This window comes from Solanum stenotomum, chromosome 3 (genome assembly GCF_019186545.1).
Source record: "Solanum stenotomum isolate F172 chromosome 3, ASM1918654v1, whole genome shotgun sequence".
NCBI lineage: Eukaryota > Viridiplantae > Streptophyta > Magnoliopsida > Solanales > Solanaceae > Solanum > Solanum stenotomum.
In genome coordinates, this window is record NC_064284.1 from 62,820,780 (window position 1) to 62,844,593 (window position 23,814).

Sequence of the window (23,814 nt, forward strand, 5' to 3'; positions counted from 1 at the left end):
TAAGAAGACATCAAAAAACAAATTGATATAACTAAAAGACATGTATTTGGATTATTCATGCATAGTCTTTAACTTTCTCTTTGGACTTGTACAAATGAGTAATGAATATGTTGATATATGACATTCATTAAGTAAATAATTTGGTATTCGGAAAATATGAATACCAAATGGTACTAATATCTCATACCAAACCCAAATTTGAATACCATAATTCTAAAATTTTACTCTCGAATACCATACCAAATAATCAAAAGTTTCAATTCGATCCGATAATTCGGTTTTTGGTATTTTATGCTCAGCCCTAAGTTCAGGGGTGTTTCTTTTAAAAAAAAAAAAAGAGTAAATTTGAACCTTTTTCTGCCTTATTATGATCTTCCTCATATATCCTTCCCTTTTCTCTGAAAACCCTAATTTCAACTTTTTTTTTTGTATCCTCTAAGATGACAAGATCAGGTATTTTTTTCTCCTTCTATGATTCTCACATTGCATTAAAATTTTAGCTACTTTTTATATATTCAAAAAACTATGAACACACACATATTTAAGGAGCTATAAGCATAATTTAGATTTTTTTTATAGTCCCTTAAAATCAAGATGCTAAATTTTTGGTAAAATTTTCTGTTTTTAAATCTTGGAATGTTGAAAGTTGGTACACTGACCTGAGTTTGAATAATTCTTGTTTTTTTCTCTGTTTTATTCTTCCTATTTATGGGGTTTCATTGAATTTGTACTTGTGTTGTTTGATTTTGATTCAATTTGGTAAGTGGTTGTGTTTAATGTGTTCCTAGGGAAAGATTCTGTAAAATCTGATGTGGGTTTTGGAAATAAAAACCAGAAATGTAAAATTCGTGGTCAATGAACTGAGTTAAGAATCATGAGGTCTTACGTTCAAATCCAACCGTAGCAAAGACAAAAAAAAAGGAAAACATTAGTTGATTTCTTCTCATATGTTTTAGCTTTGGTGGAGTCGTGGAGAGAGTTACATGGTAGCTGTTGCTAGTGTGAGGTGACAAATATGGAATTAGTGGAGGTGCGTGCAGGCTAGCCTGAACACCACGGTTATAAAACAAAAAAAAAGTGAAATTGAGTTGTTCTATGGCCTGTTTGACGAATCTTCTGTGAAGCCAAAAGTGTTTATTTAAAGTCGAGGCGTTAAGTGAGATTTTTAGGGAAAATATAAGTGTTTTTGATTAGTAGCACTCAGAAGCACTTTTGGAACATTGACCAAGCACAAATTACTTCTTTGATATTGGTAAAAAGTGTTTTTCGAAATTGATTAGCTAAACATGAATTGTTTTTCTCCAAATGTACTTTTCCGAAAAGCACTTCTCGCGGAAAAAAAACACATTTTTTTTAAAGTTTTTCTAAAGAGACGATTAGTCATATGCTTCATGCTAAAGGTATGAACTTTACTGTTCTTTGTAGTTTAGGGGATTGTTGAAGCAATAAGCTTATGTGTAGATGTAAAGAAAAAGATGGAAGGAAATACATGTGACATCAATCACTTGGATTCAGATGTGCTTTTGCCTCCGCGTAAACGGCTTCTAGCAGGATTGAAAAAACAGAATTTTGATGATAATCCATGTAGTCCATCCTCTTCTACTGATGATGTTACAGATTTTGAGTTCGATATCCGTCTTAATAACCTGTTGAAGTTTCACTCGGATGATTGTAATCGTTCCATTGAGGAGATTGTCGAGGCCTCGAGAGTGGCAGCTTTAAAAGCTGTTGAGCTTGCAAAAGCTGCAAGAGCTGTTGCTGAAGAGAAAGCTGTGAAAGCATCAGAGGCCATGGCTGCTGCTAAGAGTGCTATGGAGTTGGTTGCTACTGTTTCTGGTGAGGTTACAGATAGAGACAAGTACTCGAAGAAGAAGAAGAATAAGTATAAAGGGATCAAGAATTGTACAACGGATGAAGATTTAGCTCGGACGTTAAGTAGGACAATAAACAGCTCTCCAAGACTTTCGAAGAACTCAACCTCTGACTCAAGAAATCAAAAACATAAGAGGCTTAAAAGATCTTCTCCTTCCGAAAATGCTAAGCTTCAGAATGGAAGTACGTCGTGGGAAGCAAATCGACCTTCCACGAGCAATGGGATTGATATTGCTGGAAATAAGGCATCAAATGGTCCTAGCCAGGAGAAAGAACTAATTAGAGTAGACTTGAGCCTAGCGAAATTCAACAAAGCGGATCTCAGAAAGATGGAAAATGGCAAAGGAGAACCAATGAACTCAAAGGAGGAATTCGGGGAATCACCAAATGATACATGTAATGTTGACAAAAAGAAGGGGCGGATGAAGCAGAAAACGTTACCCCTCAGTAATTGCAGTCTCAGGGATAAAGTGAACCCAAAAAGGACATGAATTTCTAAAGTTCATCGTCACCGGATGAGAAGATCAACAAAGTTACTGCTATTAATGAGCCTATGTTTCCAGTTGATAGGTCATCTACATTGAAGTGCCAAACTTTTAAGGCATCCACTTGCGTTGAACAATAAGTTGATGCAATCACAGTCTTCGTATTTTAGTTTCAAGTGAGGCAGCTACCATGATGGGGCTTATAGTCTGAGGTAGTCTCTTTCGTGTTTTTTCTTGCTTACATCTTTTTATACATATATCGCCTCTTCCAGCCCAATTAACGTGTATATCTTGATATTTCACTTCTTGCATATTTGTTTTGCACATAATATGTTTCCTATATTGCTTCAGCAAGTGGCTCCTTGTCTCCTGAATGCTTCGATTAATTCCGCCCTTGTGAGCTCGTTCACATTGCTGGTCCCAAGTCCGGGTAAAGGAGGAGGGTTGCCAAGGGTCAATCGAAAACAACCTCTCTACCCCATAAAGGTAGGGGTAAGGCTGCTAGCGTCTTATCCTCCCTAGACCCCACTTGTGGGATTACACGGGCTCCTGAATGCCTCAATTACAGATGTACAATATGTTACTTCGTGGATCAACTTAATGCCTCTTGAGATTCTATCTCTACCTATTCTTGCCAACCAAATGTGTCTTGCTATAAAAGATGGTTCATCCACCATCGCGATTAAGTAGTTCTTATTTCATGTTCTAGGTTCTATAGACTTGTCTTCTCCTTTACCATCGAGCTTTCGCTCTACAGATCAGATGAGACTGAGATTTTGATTTCCATTGTGTTGACAGGATTTTGTTAGCTTCTGGAGTTCCATTTCCAGATACTTTTTGTTAGCAGGAGATGTCTGGAGACTAATTTATATCTCTTCATTTCATTAATCTCAATGTGTAACATTATTTCTGATGTAGATATGTTAAAGAAGTAGCACTATTTGTTTTTTGGTGTCTTAAGAGGATTATAAACAAATACACCATTAATCCATTGTAAGCATGATGTTTTTTCTTGAATGAGTAATTCAATCTCTTCAGAGTTTGTGTACTTGAACCAGTGCATTGAGCAACTTATAATCTAATCATAAAATTGCACGGTTTGTCTTTCAAATGAGTTGGTCTTTTTAACTTTTGTCTTATAGCAATCGAACTTATGCCTAGTAGGGCAAATGAGATGGTTAAAAGTGCAAACGACCCTAATGCAAGTGGTTATGATGTATGTGACCGCAAATCTATTTTTGCAAAACTTGTTTAAACAGGGTCAAAAGTTAAAATGTGGTACTGAAAGATCATATTTGTGTAAATCAAGGCGACGAATAGCCACTTTTAGGGTTGTTAATTAAAAGATAACCCATTCTTGCTCGGGGCTTATATTCACACAAGTCATTCATAAGAATAAGACGTTCAACTTCCTAAAACAGGAGTAATCGAGAGAGCTCATTATATCAGTGCCGACCAGGACGAGTACTTCTGTTTCAAAGCCATTGATGAATTACAGGGCTGGAAGGATGATTGAGCTTTGAAGAACTAGGTCTTTGCTATAGGGAAGAGTAAAGAAGAAGCACAACAGAAGAAGGCTGAGTAACTAAATTGTGTTGTAAATGTGGCTATATTTTAAATAGTACCATTAAAAGTGGTTACCTCATGTCAATTTAACTGTAAATCATGACATGTTATTGTAGCCAACACCATCAATGTTGGCATTCTAGTAAGTATATGTTCTGAATTCTTATTTCTTTATATGATCTTAAACAATTCTCAACAAGCTGATTTTGGAGCCAAGTTAGACCTAAAGAGCGTTCTCTTTACATGATAGTTAGCAACAAACGATTCTTATTTTGGAGTGAATAAGAGCGACGATAACTATGACTCAATTCGAAATAAGTTAAAATCGGCTATATGAATTCTCATTGTTCAAGAGTCAACTTCATTATCGCCTAATGAGAGGAAATCAACAAAATTCAGCACCAACTTCACTATAACAACAATTACGCATCAATCTCAAGCAAGTCGAGGTCAGATATATCCATACTTACTATCCAAGAGGCACAACTTCATCAAAAAATAAATAAAAGACTACGCCTCAATCCCAAGCAAGTTGTATCAAGAGTCGCAACTTAAACTAAAAATAAATAAACACATTTTAGGACAATTCTCAAAACACAATATATTATTATTATATAAATAGTACTAAGAAGAGAACCAAATGGCCATTTGGGCAAATTATGACCATTTGCAATGTGAATACTAAGTAGACATGATCATCTTCCTCACACAACCTCCATAGTTGTACCAAGCCTATTATCAATGGCCTTACATGGAAGCATATTTACAAATGGTAGGAAGGATGAAAAATAAACGGACAACCATAATGCGTGATAAACAACAACAATAATAATATATCCATAGTAATATCACAGGTGGGGTTTGGTGTATGCAAACCTTACCCCTACATAGTGAAAGTAGAGAGACTGAGGGATGCAACACAAGGACTTCCGAGGGTCAGCCATCTTAGTATACTCTTGCCCAAACACACTTAACTTTCTCTTGAACTTGTACATTAAAAAGGAAGACAAACAATTTATTCCTTGGCTCCAACAAATATCTCCAGCAATGAAGAGTAGGTTCCATAGACTGAAAAAACAGCAGCCACTACAATAATTGCACCATCACAAGCCAAACTATGCCATCTTAGCTCATCTTTGAACACAATCAGATGAAACAAAGCAGGCAACACAAAGCCAAGAATTATGCACACACTACTCCCAACCAATGACAAGAAATCAGCAAAATTTGGCACAAACAACGCCACAAACGTCACTACCAAAACCATAATCCATCTTATCCAAACACAGTACCTCCCTTCACAAAACCTCCTTTCAACTACTTCGTAAACTGGATTCATCATCAGAGGGAAAGTAAAGAACAAGTTTATGCAAAGACCAATTTGAACTAGGCTGCTAAGCAATCCTTGTCCAAGATTCGTCGTAATTATATCCTTTGTATCTTCACCAAAAGCGAAATATCCCAATACACCAAAAGCACCATACATTAGAGATATCAAAGCCATTGAAAACCCCAAGATTTTCCCAAATTTTGCCTTATCTTTTGTCTCAGCTTCCAAAGGCAATACCATTCCAACACCTTCAAAAGCATAAACAGCTACACCAAGACCATAGAAAAACACACTAAATCCACCAAAAACTTCAAGAACATGACTACTCTTTACATAAATCATCACATCTTTAACCATCACAACCCCCATAGCTCCTAATTCAACAACATCAGCAAAAATACTCAAAGGGGCTAAAAGGGTAAGAGTAGGAATTGAATTCAACCCCAACTGGAAAGGGAAACAGCTCCAAATATACACAGCTTTAGGTGGAAACCCAAAGATTTTAGGATTTGGATTAGTTTTAGAGTAATTAAAACAATATGCTAAAGTATTTGCTATGAAAATTATGTAACTAATACAAAAACCAGCTTGTGACAGAACAATCATAGCATCAACAGCAAACCTACCAAAAGGTCCACAAACAGCAAACCCCAAATCACCAAAAGATGAAATTTGTGAAATCTTGAGATGGGATTCAATCTTTCTTCTAGAATAAACAAGAAGCATCATACAATGGTAAGTTAAAAATGCAACTGTAAATAACATAAGAGCACCCATTACCCATCCTGTTCTCTTGAATGTATATGGAAGACCAAGAACCCCTGCTCCAACTATGGCTATGAATACATTAGCAAATGTCTTTGAAGGTGAAGAAAGATGTTGATGATTCTTGGATAATAATGGTGTATCTTCTCTTGGGATTTGTAAAACATGAGAGGATGAACTTGCTTTATCTTTTTCAAACCCCATATGGATACTATGATCAAAAATCAAGAATCACAATTTTACGGGCAAAAATTAGATAAAAATCAAATCTTTTATTCAAGATTTTTTCAAATTTGGAATTGGTTGTAGGGTTTTGAAAAAAATTGATTTTTTTTTTGAAAATTCAGGAGATTAGAGAGAATATGAAGGTTTCAAGAAGTTTTTTTTTTTGGAAAATTTGGGGTAGTTGGTGAGCTGTAGGTTATCTTATCAAAATAGGAAAATAAAAATTGAAGGGAACTTTTCAAAAACGACAAAAACTTGAAAGGGGACGATAAGGTATCGATTGATACGTGAGATAAAAATAATAATTTTTGAAAAATATTTTGGGATTAATTTTACCTTTATTTTGAAAAATGCGTTTAATCATGAAAGGTAGGAATTCAATTTGAAGTAGAATTCTAAAATTTTCAAAAATTTGAAAAATAACAAACTTATATTTTCATTTTTTCATTTCAAATTACTTTAAAAAAGTCGAAAACGAATTTAATTTGTACTCATGATCATATATAATTTCAGTTTTTAAATATTATTTTTTATTTAGAAAAACGAAAAAATATTTTTTTGAAAAAATTCACAATGAAACATGAAACATGATTAAACGTCCACTAAAATAAATTCGAAAGATATCCAAAACATAAAATATCTTTATTTATTTTATGTCGCTTTTCAAATGACCCATAAGATGTATTGTTATTTTCGATTTCTGTGTATTAGAGATAAAAAGTTCGAACACGTCTCTTTTCTTTTTCTTTTTTTTTTTAGTTGTTTGTTTGAATAAAGAAATATTCAAGAAAATATCGATGGTACACGTATCTTATTTAATTAAAAAAAAATATGTTTGCAAAAAGAAGTTTTTTAAAAAAAATTGCTCTTTTTGTTTTGTGGCTGATAAGGAAGGAAGATATAATAATGTTTTTGATAACTAAAATTATCAATAAGTTATCCATTTGCAAATAATCGTCTGCCAACTAATTTTTTTTAATTTAAGATTCAAATTTAGCAATAGAAAAATATTCTATTAAAAAGGGTCTCATCCTTTAATGTATTTATGTATATTCATATATCACATTAAATCATAAGACACTTGTTAACTTTTAGTGAAATTAAAAATGCGATAGGTATTCTACCTAACAATACCTAATGGATCTCATTTTGTCCATGTATTAAATACCATATATAGTATTAAATAAACATGACGTGTTTTGTAGTATATACCGTATTGATATCACTATGATTGAGAGTTAATATCGCTTAATTGATACTAAATTAGTATATATATATAGTATTAAATAAACATGACGTGTTTTGTGGTATATACTGTATTGATATCACTACGACTGATAATATCGCTTAATTGATATCATTAATGTTTCTTGTTCAAAAATTACTCATTAGTCAATGATACTATAAAAATGCGATGCATTGTATAAAACGGGGTGGATGAAATGGAGACATATATTTAGTGTTTTGTATGACAAGAATATTTCACCAAACTGACTTAAAGATAAGTTCTACAAAGTAGTGGTTAGAGCAATCATACTCTATGCGTCAAAGTGTTGACCGGTCAAGAATTTTCATACTCAAGAGATGATAGTAGCAAATTAAAGATGAGAATGTTGAGATAGATTTATAGACATATAAGATTAGGAATAAAGATATTAGACCTAAGGTAGGAGTCACCTCCATATAGGTTAAGATGCGAGAAGTGGGACATAGATGATTTGGATAAATTAAAAGAAGATATGCAAATGATTCGGGTTTAAAGAGAAAACTTGATCCATTTTTCCTAGTTTTGAAACAATCATTCACAAGAAGGGTATTTTTGAGCCAGTTTGATAGTTGAAGGCCATTTTGAGTCAAAAATACAATAATAAAGATATTTTCAAGCCAAAAACGTGACAAACAATATATTTGGCAAAAAAGAAGAAGGAAAAAATGTATTAAGTGAAAATTAATTCATAATTCTCGAATAAATAACTTAACATTCAATCAAGTATCATCATTTAGCTTTCTTGTATTATAAGTGTCATCAAATAATACATTATCAATTCTTAAAAATATATACATCAAATATCTAATTTTATGTGAAAATCACGAATTCACATGCCTCATATTTTTGCCTTTTCATTCATTTATGACCAAGAGTCAATAACAAATAATCTTTTTACTTTCTCAAAATAAAAATAAGTATAGTCTACTCTTTTCAAACTCCACTTAATAAATTTATTGTAATTGTAAGTCAATTTCTTTAACATTAAAAAAATAAGCGTGAACCAAAATTATTAGCCAAAAAAAAAAAAAGTGAACCAAATTTGTAACTTGTGGTATAAATTTTGCCCTGCTTTATCATTTATTGACTATTTTTATGGTAAGTGAAAGTATCATCACATGAGAGACTGAAACCTGTCAAACATGACTCCACTAGAACTTCAACCAAATCTTTTGTAGGTTCAAACCAAATTATTAGCCACATAAAATATAAAAATATTATATTCAGTATAATTTTACAAATAAAATCTAAAAAAAATAACATATTTACCTTTATCGAAGTAAAAAGATTATTTCCAATGAACTATCCACCCAAAAGAATATATACAACAATAGGGAATTGTTAGATAAAATGTATTAGAGAATACATATATTAGTCATGAAATTATTTAATTTATTTTTTTTATAGAACTTTTAACCTATCTATAATTAAGGTATATATTATATTCAGTATTATACAATGTATAACTAATACATAATAAATTATGATATTAATATTACATAGGCGGCTAAGACATAAATAAGCACGAGCTATTAACACATAAATATATCAAATCAATCTATAGATAGAAAATAGTATCAACATAACTAATTTCAATACTACAAATATAATTTATTTAATATTATTTTTATACGCTCTATCGAATGAGCCGACAAAAAGGTTACAAAATAAAAGTAGGCAAATCTTGTCAGCTGAATTGACTATGAATCCATGATTTCTAACATGTGAAAATAAAACATGGTCAATAATTTGTGCAAGTCTTTCTCTTTACATAACAGATGGACAAATCAAAATATGCAACGTATAATGGCTATAGAAGCCAAGAAATGATAATTTATAATAATTACGTCAAGGCTCCACTTCAGAAGAAAATATTTTTTTATTACGTTATCACCTCATTTTTCTTCTCATTTTATTTTTGCTTATTCTCGAATAATCAAATAATCCTATTTCATTCTTGCTTACCCTTTTATAATAGCTCTATTTCATATCTTATTTTTCTTATAAATTTGCCTTCAAATTGCTATGTGAGACATTAAATAACGATAGATTACGATAAAGTCTATTTAATTATTGTATTCATCAAGATGATACAGTATAATAAAATATGACCATCCAAAGAAAGTGTTAGGTATGGGTTGGGCTTTCTATTGTGTTGTTTAAGCCCAGGCCCGTTATGTTCATGGAGTGGGTTCTTACACTAACGGGACTTGCAATTTGGACCACTTGTTAATATATAGTCACTATTTAAAAAGGAAAACTACGTAAATTGGACTCATTAGATAAAGTATTTACTTAAATTAGATTCAATTCAATATATTTATCTTGATTGGACCAACTTCTCAAACTATTTACCTGAGGGTCCCCTTGTTCTATTCACTAAACCATTGTTTCTTCATTCTTGATACTATCGGAGTATATATACACTCTAATGGTATCTATATACTCTGATGGTATCAAACAGTAATTGAACAGTCTTTTTTACTTAAACACTGTCTCTTCCTCCTTGATGTCATCAAATTATATATATACTTTTAAGGAAAAATTACAGAAATCCCACTTTTTAGTTTACTTATTACCATTATCCCCTATAAGTTTTACAAATCTCCTTCATTTTCGCGCATCAAATTAGTGTATCAACGCTTATATTATTGTATCTCGGGCATCAGAGTAATGTATCAACGCTTATATTATTGTATCTCGCGCATCAGATTAATGTATCAGAGCTATATAAGTGTTGATACATGCGCGAGATACAATAATATAAGCGTTGATACATTAATCTGATGCGCGAGATACAATAATATAAGCGTTGATACACTAATCTGATGCGCGAAAATGAGGGATTTCTGTAATTATAAGCTTTTAAGGGATAAATTATAATTTACCTTAAAAGTATGTGATTTTTGTAATTTGCCCTACTTTTAATGGTATCAAGTAGTAACTGACTAGACTGAAGCACTGCTTCTACCTTCTTTGATGCCATTAGTATATATGTACTTCATGTTGTGCTATAATTTTGGAACTTAAAACTTCAACTAAAGTTGAAAAATACTTGAGCTAAAACTAATATTGAAAAAATTAAAATTGGGAAAAGAGAAAAAAAATATATAAATAATAATAATTGCACACTAGTATTCAGTATCCACATGTCTTATCTCGTTTAATACATTAACCACATGTCTAACCCGTTTGGTGCGATGCATCGACTATTGATTAATAATATCATACAATATTTGTTAGAACAAAAGCCACATGAATATAGTGGACCAAATTGTAAGTGCAAATGCTGCAGCCAAATAAGTCCACAGAAAAAGGACTGAACACTCTTCTTGTGCCACATCAAATAATTGTGTCATTGTTCCTGCAATTATTTTAATCATAATTATAATCAATCACTTCACCATTCTAAATCATTATGTAGAAAATAAGACTGATAAACTATAATAACATGTTAAATTATATATTCAAAATTTGAAATTCATAAATTTTAATAAGCAATAGCGGAATAAATAATCGTACGTGTCATTGTTCCTACAACCATTTTAATCATAATTATAACCAGTTCACCATTTTCAACCTACGGTAACATGTTAAATTATATGAAACTAAAAATTGATTCAGAATATAAGATTTATAATTTCTAACGATCGATGGTGATATAAATAATTGTGTCATTATTGTTCTTACAAGTCCAGAGAAGAAGCTAGGATTAGGAGTTTGGGAGAGGGGGGGGGGGGGGATAAGGGGTTTAAACCCACAACATTAGTGTGGAAAGCATTTCCACGGCTTCCTCCTTACCGCGGAATCGTCAATCAATTTTATTAAGGGGTTGACAAGTTAATATACATGTATATATTTATTTAATTTTCTAGTACAAATATAGAGTCTAGAAAAAGCTACTGGATTCGACTGAATCCACGAACCCTCAGCTAACTCTGCCCTACTTACAACAATGTATTATACATGGTTGAGGTAAAATTACTAAAGTTTGTTAAACTTGTATTGCATGTATATTGTACATCAGCCTCTAATGAATAAGGAATAAATTTATTTATATTGTCAGTGTATATAAGTTGAAACGTACCGATATTCATGGCAGGTGGCAATGTATATTGAATCATGAGCACAAATTTGTAAAGCGGATCTGCTGCAAGGAATCCAAATTTGGAAGCAGCTTTAAGAACAAGAATTCCTAACAGAGGACTAATAATATATCTCACACACACCACTGCTATAATGATCATTGGTTTCACTTTTGCCTTCTTCAATCCTGTCAAGTTAATTGGCAGAAAATAATAATTATTAGGTTACGTAGGATGCGAATTGTCACATCAAACTTTATATCAGATGTATATGTAGAGCCGTCAAAATAGGCTTAGCTTATGGGGCCGGTCCAACTCTACCCGTTATTGGGGTAGGATTGAGATATAATTTTTCAAGCCCATTTAAAACTAGGGCTTATAAGCCCGGTCCATATAAGTCCTTGGCCCTTGAGGCTTGATTGGGACTGGGCTAGGTCGGCCCATGGGCCAAAACTTTTTATTTAAGAATAATTTACATAATCATCTCACTAGTATATAATCTATTATTTGAATACACGCTATGTTGTATTATTATGAATCTTCGTATCCAGATACATGTATCTCGGAATATATGGACTCAAAACTAGGTTAATTTGCTCTAGATACACACTATCCAAGTAGATTCACATGTATTTAGGATACATATACAAATCTCACGCTCTCGCCTCCCTCCCATCTTGCTTGTCACTCTCTTATCTCACTCGCGTATCTGGTATGCGAGATACATGCTAATTACACTAAATTTTTGCTAGTGTTATTGAAACAACACCATTGTTTGCCATAATTGATTTGAAAATCTTCTCATTTTATTGATGTTATAGAATTAAAAGTTTGAAAAGAAAAAAAAATAAAAAAGAGAAAAAAAGAAAGGGCTAGCCCGCCCCAACCCTCAACCCTTCTAGGACTGGGTTGGGTTGAGCATTTTCAGGCCCTACCAAATGAAGGGCCGGCCCGCCCTAGCCCTTCAAATTCCTTGACCCGCGAGGATTGGGCCGGGTGGGGCTGCGCATACCCTTTTTGACAGCTCTATGTATATGTTTATTTGCTTAATTTTATACAAGTTTAAGTGTCTATTTGTACACATTCAAAGTTAAAGGTCATAAATGTCAATGGAAACCAAGTTAAAGGGCACATTTATGTATTATGCCTTTACGATAGGTAAAATATTATGCGTATGTCCTTTAATTTAGCCTAAGCTGACATCTACATGTTCTCCAACTCTTGATGTACATAACTAGACACTTAAACTTGTATAAAGTTAAACAAATAGATACACGCATCCTGCGTGGCATAATACATGTCGGACGTCATGTAGGATGTCGTATATAGGACGTAAATTGTCACGTAGGATATACATGTATCTACTTGTTCAACTTTATACAAAGTGTTTATTTAAGTATACTCAAAATTGAAAGACATAAATATCAAATGATATCAAGTTAAAAGACACATTTATATATTTTTTCTTTTAATTACCTTGGGTTAGGTTACCCCCTAGTATAAGAGTGATACATGGAATTGTTCCATCCCTGCATTGAGAGGAAGGTAAAATGACTATTAATTTGGAGCAATCACATTATTGACAAAAAAAATAATTTGATTTTATCAATTTAAATAAAAGGATGGAGATATTATATAAATATATTATAATACATACCCAAGTAATTTGACAGTGTCTTGAATAACTCTAAGGGGAGCATTGCTACCAATAATAAGGTTTTTCAACCATGTTATTGAACCAAATATAAGTCCTAAAATCTGAATTTATCAATCAAGGTCATAAATTAAAAAGGGTAAATTTCTTTGTTAAAAAAATAAAATAAAAAATGAAGTGATAATATTTTTTTTTTAAAAAAAAAACTTACTGCTGCAATTGTTGGAGGTGCTAATAGTTCCTCCACAATTTTGTTCAAAGTCCTTGCTATTTTGCTCCATGATGATACTTCACATACTTTGATCTATAAAGTTAAAAATATGATAGGATAAATCAGAAAATTGTGAATTTATTTACTAACGATTTTTCAAACGAAAATGAAATATGCAATGACGAAATTGGCTTGCTATATCTAATAATGCTTATTTATCCACTCATCTCCTACTTTTTTCTTTCCAGTATTTTGATTATGATTATTTTTTAGTATTATATTTTACGTATCACAGTAATTAGGAATTGAAAAGCTGTATCTTTAGACCAAGAAGAGCTTAGCTGTTGGAATAATGATATTCAATGCTATTTTGAGTCCTTGTTATTAGTAAAAATAGTGAATTAAGAAAAGGTATGAAAAGAAAGGGATTCGATTTGAACTTTACTCGCTATAATTTTTTTGGCTACTGCATAAAGTGACAAGCTATTTTTTACTAACGCTAAAGTTACTGAACTTTACCTGATATGAATTATGATAATAATGATATAAAATTATCCTGTGAAACAAACAAAATTTAAATTAATTGTTATAGTGAGTAAAGTTCAATTACTTCACTGTGTCCGAAAAATACTACTCTATTTTATTCCCCAAAAAAATCTCATACGTATCTAGAAATTAAAAAAAAAACACTATACTTCTCATTGTACTCCATAATTTACGGTCGCACAAACATTTACAACTTATTTTAAAAGTCTTTTTTAAACTCTGTGTTCCCTAATCAAACATCACAACATAAATTGAAACGATGAGAGTAATAGGTGAAGTTTAATAATGGGTGAAACTCAATTATTTTTGATAAAATAAAAATGGTTTTGTCAGTTTATAAATTGTTGTTATATTGTAAATATATAAAGTTGGATGATATTATGTGAAATTAGCATAACCATGCATCACTATTAGTTGTAGAGTGATGGTTGGATCCCTCTATCTTTAATCAGAGGTTTCAAATTTCGAGCATTGAAAATGTAAAAAAAAAAAAAAAAATCAGAACTGAGTCATGAAATGTGTGAATTTGAATTTAATCAGATTCCAATACTGACACTAGACACCAAGCGAAAAAAAGTAAAAAAAAAATAAACACTAACTTACCATTTGACTTTCAGTATCATCATGTTGAAGAAGGAGAGATTTCTCATTTGCATCTACCAAATCCATATTTGGTTTCTTCAATGCATTTTCTGCTTTTATTGCTTTAAATTTCACAGAGGAACTTCTTATTAAGTGGTATGTGTATGTCCATATGTAGAAACCACCTACCTGTTAATTAAATCAACAAAATTACTACTAGTAAATCACAAAATTAAAATAATTTAACCCTAGCAAGTATAACACTAAAAGTTATAAAATGGTGATATATATCATGGCTAGTTAGATCGGTTCGAGCCGAGGGTCCTTTGAAAACAACATTTTTATATTTATAAGGTCCCAACATCTGCATACACTCCATCTTTTGAGTGTACACAAAATAAATTTTGCTTTAGTATAGTAATCCGTAAGTTACATAGAAGAAATAAATTACACTAGATAAATTCTTGCGATGAACTCGATCGACGGCGAAAAAAGTTAATTAATTAAGCTTTATTATAAGAACTTACTGCCATAGAGAAAGAGACATAAGAAAGACCAACAGAAGCACAAATTTCATGATCACCAAATGGGCTGCCATCCTCTTTGCAAATTGCTGGAATTACTAGCAATAGAAGGTTTCCCAAATTACCTGTTTTAACATAATTAGAGGGTCAAAATAACTACTAATATTTTGCGTGAATTTAAATTTTAAACATGAAATATTTGAGATCTTTTAATAAAATTTACAAATTTCAAAAATTCTACTTTTTCTGTTTTAATTTGTGTGACCTGATTCAAAGTATATACGAGGATGTCACACTAACTATTTTTCAGTGTGAATTCAGACATAAATATATTCTTCAATCTTTTTGCAATAGAATTTGCATATTTAAAAATTAATTACATAAAGAATAATGTAAATTCAATAGCTATAACAATTCAAAAAAGAGAGTATTTATGAAAATTGTGATCAAAGAAAGCATCATTTGACTCTCCAAATAGTAACTAGCTAAGACACATAAAGTGGAACGAAGAAATTACTATAAATTAGTATATATAACTAATAATTCAAAATATAAAAATTTACTAAAAAGTGAACATAATCATCAAAGAAAAAATTACTTGTTCATTTAAATAATCGTAATAGTGTCACGTAAAGTGGAACGGAAGATTATATATATATAAATTATGTGTACCTGTTGAGCATGTAGCAATAATAAGTCCCTCTAAATGTACCTCTGGCTTTAGTATTTTTACAACTAGCCATCCAAGAATTCCTCCAACTAAAAAAGTTAGCCCTATATTAATGGGCATAAACCACCTGATATATCATAATCAACAAATTTAGATTCAGCTCAGGTTGACTATATAAATTTTCACTGTTTATATTATATAAATTTAGACTTATTTATATAAATTTATGCTACTTATGACGTTTCATTTAAATACATCTCAATCCAATATTATTGAGAACAAATATTACTCTAACACTAAAAATTCTTTATATTTTCTACCGACATTTCTCATATATAAACGCATAATAATATAGTGAGTGCTTGTTTAGTTGGGGAACAAGTTATTTCGAGATTAGTTATTTCAAAATTGTTATCTCACATTTAATTTGGGATAAAAATAACACTATGATCCTGAAATAACTAATCTCGCAATTTTATCACAATCAAATAGATGATAAAATCATTCAAAAATTACTTTCAAAATAATTATCACTTATCCCTCATACCAAACAAGCTCTGAGTGTTGATATTTCCTCCATTTCAATATTATGTGTCAAAGTTTGATCAAACTCAAAGTTTTAAAAAGAAGAAGATGATTTTTGAATCCTATAATTTTAAATGAAAATATATATAATATATCAGAATATTTTTAAATTTCGTGATGATAAATATAACATCCATGATATTTAAGTAAATGAGTTAAAACATAAATTAAAAAAATATCATTATTTTTTGGGAAAAGAGTCTGAAAAATACTTCAACTTTGGTCGAAATTGCTGTTACGATATCAAACTTTATGGATAACCTTTTACCCCTTGAACTATTTAATAGTATATTTTAAAGGTATATATGTACCCATGTGGACACATTATTATTTATAATGAAGCAATATTTATGATGTCCACGTGGGAACATATATACCTTTAAAATACACTATTAAATAGTACAGTGGGGTAAAAGGTCCTTTCCAAAATTCAATATTGTTACAACAGTTTCAATCAAAATTCGTATATATTTCAGACCTTTTTCCTTTATTTTTTTAAAACCAACTATGTTATATAAATTGAAACACGATTAGAAGTATTTGATAGTACCATGAGATGATGTCGTCCAAGGTGACAGTCTTAGTCAAACTTGCAAACGTTATGGAGGGTGTAAATACCACGAACACAATCTACATATACAGAGATTATTAAAAAAATTAATTAGCTAAAAACTTTTTAGCGACAGATTAATTAGTTACTAATATATTTCATAACTAATTACATAGTTTCTAGTGGTGCATGAACTATTTTACAAGTAATATTAACATATTATACTTGGAAAAATAATGAAAAAATTGATCTTACTTTGTTAAGGGACTTTCGAGTATCAGAGTGAAGAATATTGAAATAATTAGTTGCCATTAAAGCACCTAAAACACTTATAAGAAGCATTTGTAATATTGGCATCGATGCCACCTCAAATAATGTCCAAAACCCCATCTTTCTTCTTTTTCTTCTTAATTTGTTAGAAAGTTCTAACAATATAATTATCGTTATCGAAAGATAAAATGCGATATCCTGAAAAAAAAAATTAAAAAATATTAAAACCAAGAAAAAGAAAATTAATAGAATGGACAAAACCCTAAACTAAGGCTATACAAAAGAATAAGTGTGAATTTAGAATTTAGAATAAATAAATTCAGAATAATTAAGTGTAATTTTATTGAAAGGGACAAAAATAATGTAGCACTTATGCTATTTTTTATTTATTTTTAATTAAGTGGAGCATATATGCTTATGACTAATTGAAAATAGATCAATTATAATATAATATGCGTCTCTCCACTAACAAAGTACTCCATATAAGGTGTAAAGTAACATCAAGTACTTTATTATTTTGTGCAGTTGAAAATTAAAGTTAGAAAATATAATTTCAATAAAAAATAGGGAAAGAGGTCTGAAAAATATTTCAATTTTGGCTGAAATTATTGTTACGATACCAAACTTTATGAAGGACCTTTTACCCCCTACACTATTTAATAATATATTTTAAAGATATAAATATGCTCACGTAAACACATTACTAGATATCAACATAACTAATCTCAATATTACAAATATAATTTATTTAATATTATTTTTATACGCTCTATCGAATGAATGAGCCGACAAAAAGGTTACAAAATAAAAGTAGGCAAATCTTGTCAGCTGAATTGACTATGAATACATGATTTCTAACATGTGAAAATAAAACGTGGTCAATAATTTGTGCAAGTCTTTTTCTTTACATAACAGATGGACAAATCAAAATATGACATATAATGGCTATAGAAGCCAAGAAATGATAATTTATAATAATTACGTCAAGGCTCACTTCAGAAAAAAATACTTTTTTATTACGTTATCACCTCATTTTTCTTCTCATTTTATCTTTGTTTATTCTCGAATAATCATATAATCCTATTTCATTCTCGCTTACCCTTTTCTAATAACTCTACTCTGTACCTCACTTTTCTTAAAAGTTTGTCATCAAATTGCTATGCTTATGAATAATTGAAAATAGATCAATTATAATATAATATGCGTCTCTCCACTAACAAAGTACTCCATATAAGGTGTAAAGTAACATCAAATACTTTATTATTTTTGTGTAGTTGAAAATTAAAGTTAGAAAGTATAATTTCAATAAAAATTAGGGAAAGAGGTTTGAAAAATACTTCAATTTTGGTCGAAATTGTTGTTACGATATCAAACTTTATGGAGGACCTTTTACCCCCTTACACTATTTAATAATGTATTTTAAAGGTATATATGTACCCACGTGGACACATTACTATTTATAATTATGCAAAAAATTGGATGTCCACGTGGACACATATATACCTTTAAAATACACTATTAAATAGTGCGGGGTAAAAGGTCATTTCCAAAGTTTGATATCGTTATAGCAATTTCGGTCAAAGTTCGAATATATTTAAGATCTTTTTCCCTAAAAAATATAATATAATTAGTTAAAAGTTGAAATAAGTTTTTTAGTAAAAGTATAACACAATTAGTGAAATAAATCAACTTCGAACAAAATAAATGAATTTAATTAAAATCCCAAGAAAACATTCTTTAATTTATTTATGATACATATGTTTAGGTAATCAAATAAGAAAAAAAAAATTAGAAATCATAATCACTACCTCACGTGAAATCTATCGTTTTTTCTCAAATATATATATATATTAAAAATATGTTTGACTAAANATTCTACCCCTTTTCGGCCTACGTGGCACTATCCTTAAAAAAATTGTCAACATCAGCTGGGCCCACAAGATAGTGCCACGTAGGCCAAAAAGGGGTAGAATATTATATATAAAATAAGTTCGGGGGTAATAGGACCTTAGTAAAGGTTAGGTGTGTCACTGAGATTTCGGACATAGGCTGGGGGTACTTATGCATTTTCCCATTTATTTATGATACATATGTTTAGGTAATCAAATAAGAAAAAAAAATTAGAAATCATAATCACTACCTCACGTGAAATCTATCGTTTTTTCTCAAATATATATATATATTAAAAATATGTTTGACTAAAAGTTCAAATATCATTAATATGATATTAGCTTGATACTAGTATTGTAGGAACTCATAATACATTTCAAATCTTAACTATGCTATTCTAAAATTCAGAACGTAAAAACTTAAAATTTTGAATTCATCGAAGAAATTCAAACAAAATCGAGAAAATAGGTCCAATGCAACAAAATTCTCCTAAATTTTCAAATCTTAAATATGCTACCCTAAAATCCAGAATGTAAAGACTTAAAATCTTATATCCATCTAAGAAATTCAAACAAAATCAAGAAAATAGATCCAATGCAACAAAATTCTCCTAAATTTTTAATTTTTAATTATAGAATTCACTATCAACCAACACAAAAAAAAAAAAAAAAGAAGAAGAAGAAGAAGGAGGTGAAGGAATAAACCTGGAAAATAAATGAGAATAATAATGACTAGAGAGTCCTTTTATAGAAGAAAAGAAACTCTCAATGAAATAAATAATGAACAACTCTTAAGTCAGTTGTGCATGGGTCCAATAATATTAATTTGTCCCATGAATACCATGAATTATGATGAAATATGAATCATAGAATTCACTATTGACCAATCCAAAATAAAAGGAGAAAGTCAATAAAGAAAATCAAAGGCAACTTTTTTATATATAATCAAACAACAAATAAAAAAAATAACATCGCGATATTATTAATACGCCTTATTCAATACTTTTTTAATACATTTTATCAAAAGATTCCATAGTATTTGTGTCACATACAACAAATAGTAAATGAAGACACAAACACTATATATTCTTATATACATTATGAAATTGCTTGATAAGGTATATAAGAAAAATATTGAATAAAATATATTGATAATGTCATGATATTATTTTTTTTCGACTGTTTGATTCATTATATTAAACGAATAAAAATAATATTGCCTAAGAGTATATTAGAATGAAAATAGTATCTTGTATTATTAATATCATAATTTATGTTCTTACAAATATATATATAGAGAGAGAGAATGGCCAAATGACCCCCTAACCTATAGTCGAATTCTCAACTACACACTTATATTTTACGGAGGTCCTATTACCCCCTTAAACTATTTTGAAGCGGAATATAAATCACTCTAAAACTACACAACCACATTCTTTCCATGTAGTGTGCACCACGCGTTGCCAGTTATCAAATATCACACATATAATAATAAAAAAAGTAATTATATTTCTTCTTCTTCTTCTTCTTCTTCATTTTCTCCTCTCTTCACTTTTCCTAAGTCATGCTTCAATTTCTTTACCTGTAACTTCCCAAAACCTTTATCTCTCTCCACCCCATTCCTCTCTAATCACTCCCCACCCCCACTCCATCCTTCTATAACCCACAAATTAAGTATCAATATTCATCAGCAACATCACAACAACTACTTTATTAACTATTTATATCTCCATTTTCACCTCTCCCACTCAAATTCCACAATTGTAATACCAATCTTAAGCTTGAAGTTCTCGCTACTCGTCTTATGATTGAGGATGAATACGCCCTTTTATTTCTTTTTAAATAGTGGAGGATTTAGGCTTTCTACACTAGAAGAAATCACTGAATTATCGGGATTGAGTAGAATCAATTGATTGTTGCTGCTCAACCGTGAAATTCTTATTGTGTGTAGTTTAGATTCTTCATCGGACGTTAATAAAGACAAAAAAAAAGATTTAAAGCTTGATGAATTTTGTCTGAGCAAGAAAATTAATGATTTTAATTTATTTTTTACTACATAAATAATAGTTTTAATGATTATTTGGTGATTTTGATGGTTAATGATTGTGAGTAATTGTGAGACAAATTATGAAAATGTATTAGAAGATGAGTGAGGAGATGGGGCTGCCATAGTGGTTCAACAATGGTGATGGAGATGTATAGGTAGGGAGGGTGTTGAGTGATGAGAGAGAGAGAGAGAGGAGGAAAAATGATAAAGGAAAAAGAAATGGAAAAAGTAAAGAAAATAAAATTAAAGGGAAAAGTTGGAAAATGTATGTAACAAAAAGTTAAAATATTTTTGAATTTTTTTTTGATAAGTTCTTTATCTCTCACATGCCTTTAAGAGAGTGAGCACACACTCTGCGCCATGTCAGCACTTAAGGGTGCATTTATTTCGCTTTAAAATAGTTCAAGGGGGTAATAGGACACCCGTAAAATATAAGTGTGTAGTTGAGAATTCGACTATAGGTTAGGGAGGCATTTGACCATTCTCTCTCTCTCTCTCTCTCTCTCTATATATATATATATATATATATATTGAAGTGTTCAAAACTAAATATGGGTCTACCCCGTCAATGATCCTATGTAATTTCAAAACATACCGAGTTTTTTTTTTTGACAACCAACATGCTAGTTATATTAATGCATAAAAAGGTTCAAAGAGTTAAAGGATGTGATAGCATCACTTACAATCCATCTAGGGAAATTAGAAAGCCAAACAACTTTGCGTACTAATGAAATAGAAGATTTTGCTAAATTATGTGCCACTAAATTCCAAGACCTTGGAATATGGTTCACATTGACCACCTCAAAGCACTTCATAAGGTTCCAAATGTCTTCACAAGTTGTCTCTATCTCCCACGAGACTATAGTTCTTTGTAGTACCATATCCATCACATTTTTTTGCATCTAATAAGATTTGCACCTTGTCTACCCCTTTTCTCTAGCATTCTCCAGCGCCATANACCACCTCAAAGTACTTCATAAGGTTCCAAATGTCTTCACAAGTAGTCTCTATCTCCCACGAGACTATAGTTCTTTGTAGTACCATATCCATCACATTTTTTTGCATCTAATAAGATTTGCACCTTGTCTACCCCTTTTCTCTAGCATTCTCCAGCGCCATACGAATTGCAATTGCTTGAGCAGTGATGACTTTCCAACATATTGAATTGGGGAACCAAATGCATGAAGTAGGTTACCATAGCTATCCAAAGCCACCACACCAACGCTTGTCGTCTTCTTTTCCTTATGTACACTAGCATCTGCAAACACAACAATACCATCTTGCGTCATAGTTATATTTCTATCATCATTACAAGCAGGTATAACTATAGGGGAAAATGAAGGAATCAAATTGCTTTCATATTCATGGAAATAAAAAAAAGCTTTGTTAACAATATCATTAGGATCATAAATTTCTCCATTGAAACTCTTTTAATTTCTAGCCTTCCAAATTTGCCACATAATAGAAATACTTAATTTTATAAGCTCAATAGACTCGGGGTGTTTTTTAGCATTAGTAAAAAGATCATTCCACCATCCAGCAAAATCCACAGTATTTTCTAAACTAGGCCAATTAATGGGGCAAATTTTCCAAACTAATTGGGCAGTAGGACACGTAAACAACATGTGATCAATCGTTTCATTCTCAAGTCCACAACCCTTACACACTCCACACATATGCCTCATTCTCCTAGAAATCATGTGCTTGACCGGTAATACATTCAAAATACATTTTCGAATAAAGTGCTAATACTAGCATTACAAAAGATAAAGGAGTCATCAGCAGAAAATAAATGATTACTCGTAGGCCCCTCGCTACTTAAGCTTAATCCTTGTATATCCCCACATAATTCCGTTTGATTTAAAAGTCTGGAAAGACCTTCCACACATAACAGGAAAAGATATGGAGAAAGTGGGTTTCCTTGTCTTAAGCCTCTAGTATGTTTTAGTTCTCCCGCTATGTTCCCATTAGTATTAAATTTATACGTTGGGGGTAGTGATGCATTGCATAATCCAGTTAATAAAAGTCTCATGAAAACCCATTTTAAAAAGTAGTTTTTGAATATAAACCCACTCAACTCGATCATAAGCTTTAACTATATCTAGCTTAAGGGCCATATATTTTTGTTTTCTACGTCTTTTATTTTTAAGAAGATGAATGAACTCATGAGCTAGAACAACATTATCAACTATTTATCGTTTTCCAATAAAAGCATATTGATTTGGAGAAATAATATGTAATGACTCTCATGGTCATTTCTGTGTCTTGTCTTTTGTGTCATTTAGAGCCTTTCTATAGCGACCCCAAGTCATTTATGACTTGCTGGGACTGACAGTTTGGTCACCTGGTCGTTCGTTTGGTCTTGGTGCGAGTTTTTGTATTTTGGAGCTTATGAACCTTGAACGATCATTTTCGATCAAAAGTTCAAGAAGATGACATCGGGATCCAATTCTGACGATTTCATCAGCTCCGAAAGGGTCATTTTAGGCTAGGAGCATGGTCGTCATGACTCCCGAGGTTTTCAGTGTGAGTCGGTGCGATTAGGCGTTTTAACTTTAAGTTTAAGCCTAAGTTTGACTTTGGTCAACATTCTGAGTAAACGCGTTCGGATGAGAATTCCGTCAGCGTGGAATGTCGAGTTTGGTCTAGATTGACCATTCTTTTGTGTCTGGAGGTTTTCGATATCTTTCC

At 31.1% G+C, this 23,814-nt stretch overlaps 4 protein-coding genes across 8 annotated transcripts in view; 2 read left to right on the forward strand and 2 right to left on the reverse strand.

Moving 5' to 3' along the window:
* Window positions 1–23,814, forward strand: part of LOC125858581 (HMG1/2-like protein) — a 377,596-nt gene that overhangs the window by 201,926 nt on the left and 151,856 nt on the right. The window lies entirely within an intron of this gene.
* Window positions 366–3,402, forward strand: LOC125858566 (uncharacterized). 2 transcript variants are annotated; one of them, XR_007445755.1, is made up of 3 exons: window positions 366–453; window positions 1,426–2,569; window positions 3,156–3,402. XR_007445755.1 is itself a non-coding variant. In XM_049538379.1 (2 exons), the coding sequence occupies exon 2, from the start codon at window positions 1,476–1,478 to the stop codon at window positions 2,361–2,363; it is 888 nt and encodes a 295-aa protein (XP_049394336.1). In that variant the 5' UTR covers window positions 366–453; window positions 1,426–1,475; the 3' UTR covers window positions 2,364–2,654. The 2 variants fall into 2 exon arrangements, 1 of the variants encoding a protein (XP_049394336.1); XM_049538379.1 differs by lacking the exon at window positions 3,156–3,402 and having other exon boundaries at window positions 1,426–2,654.
* Window positions 4,510–6,378, reverse strand: LOC125858554 (amino acid transporter AVT3B). Its single transcript, XM_049538361.1, has one exon. It carries the CDS (start codon window positions 6,220–6,222, stop codon window positions 4,939–4,941), a length of 1,284 nt encoding a protein of 427 aa, XP_049394318.1. The 5' UTR covers window positions 6,223–6,378; the 3' UTR covers window positions 4,510–4,938.
* On the reverse strand, window positions 10,604–17,345 carry LOC125858561 (protein PIN-LIKES 7-like). Of its 2 annotated transcripts, XM_049538374.1 has the most exons (10): window positions 17,173–17,345; window positions 16,918–16,997; window positions 15,785–15,909; window positions 15,116–15,237; window positions 14,610–14,777; window positions 13,461–13,553; window positions 13,253–13,353; window positions 13,072–13,124; window positions 11,598–11,783; window positions 10,604–10,874 (listed from the first exon to the last, which is right to left on the reverse strand). In XM_049538374.1, the coding sequence occupies exons 1-10, from the start codon at window positions 17,305–17,307 to the stop codon at window positions 10,750–10,752; spliced, it is 1,188 nt and encodes a 395-aa protein (XP_049394331.1). In that variant the 5' UTR covers window positions 17,308–17,345; the 3' UTR covers window positions 10,604–10,749. The 2 variants fall into 2 exon arrangements, with proteins under 2 accessions (XP_049394331.1, XP_049394332.1); XM_049538375.1 differs by lacking the exon at window positions 16,918–16,997 and having other exon boundaries at window positions 17,173–17,312.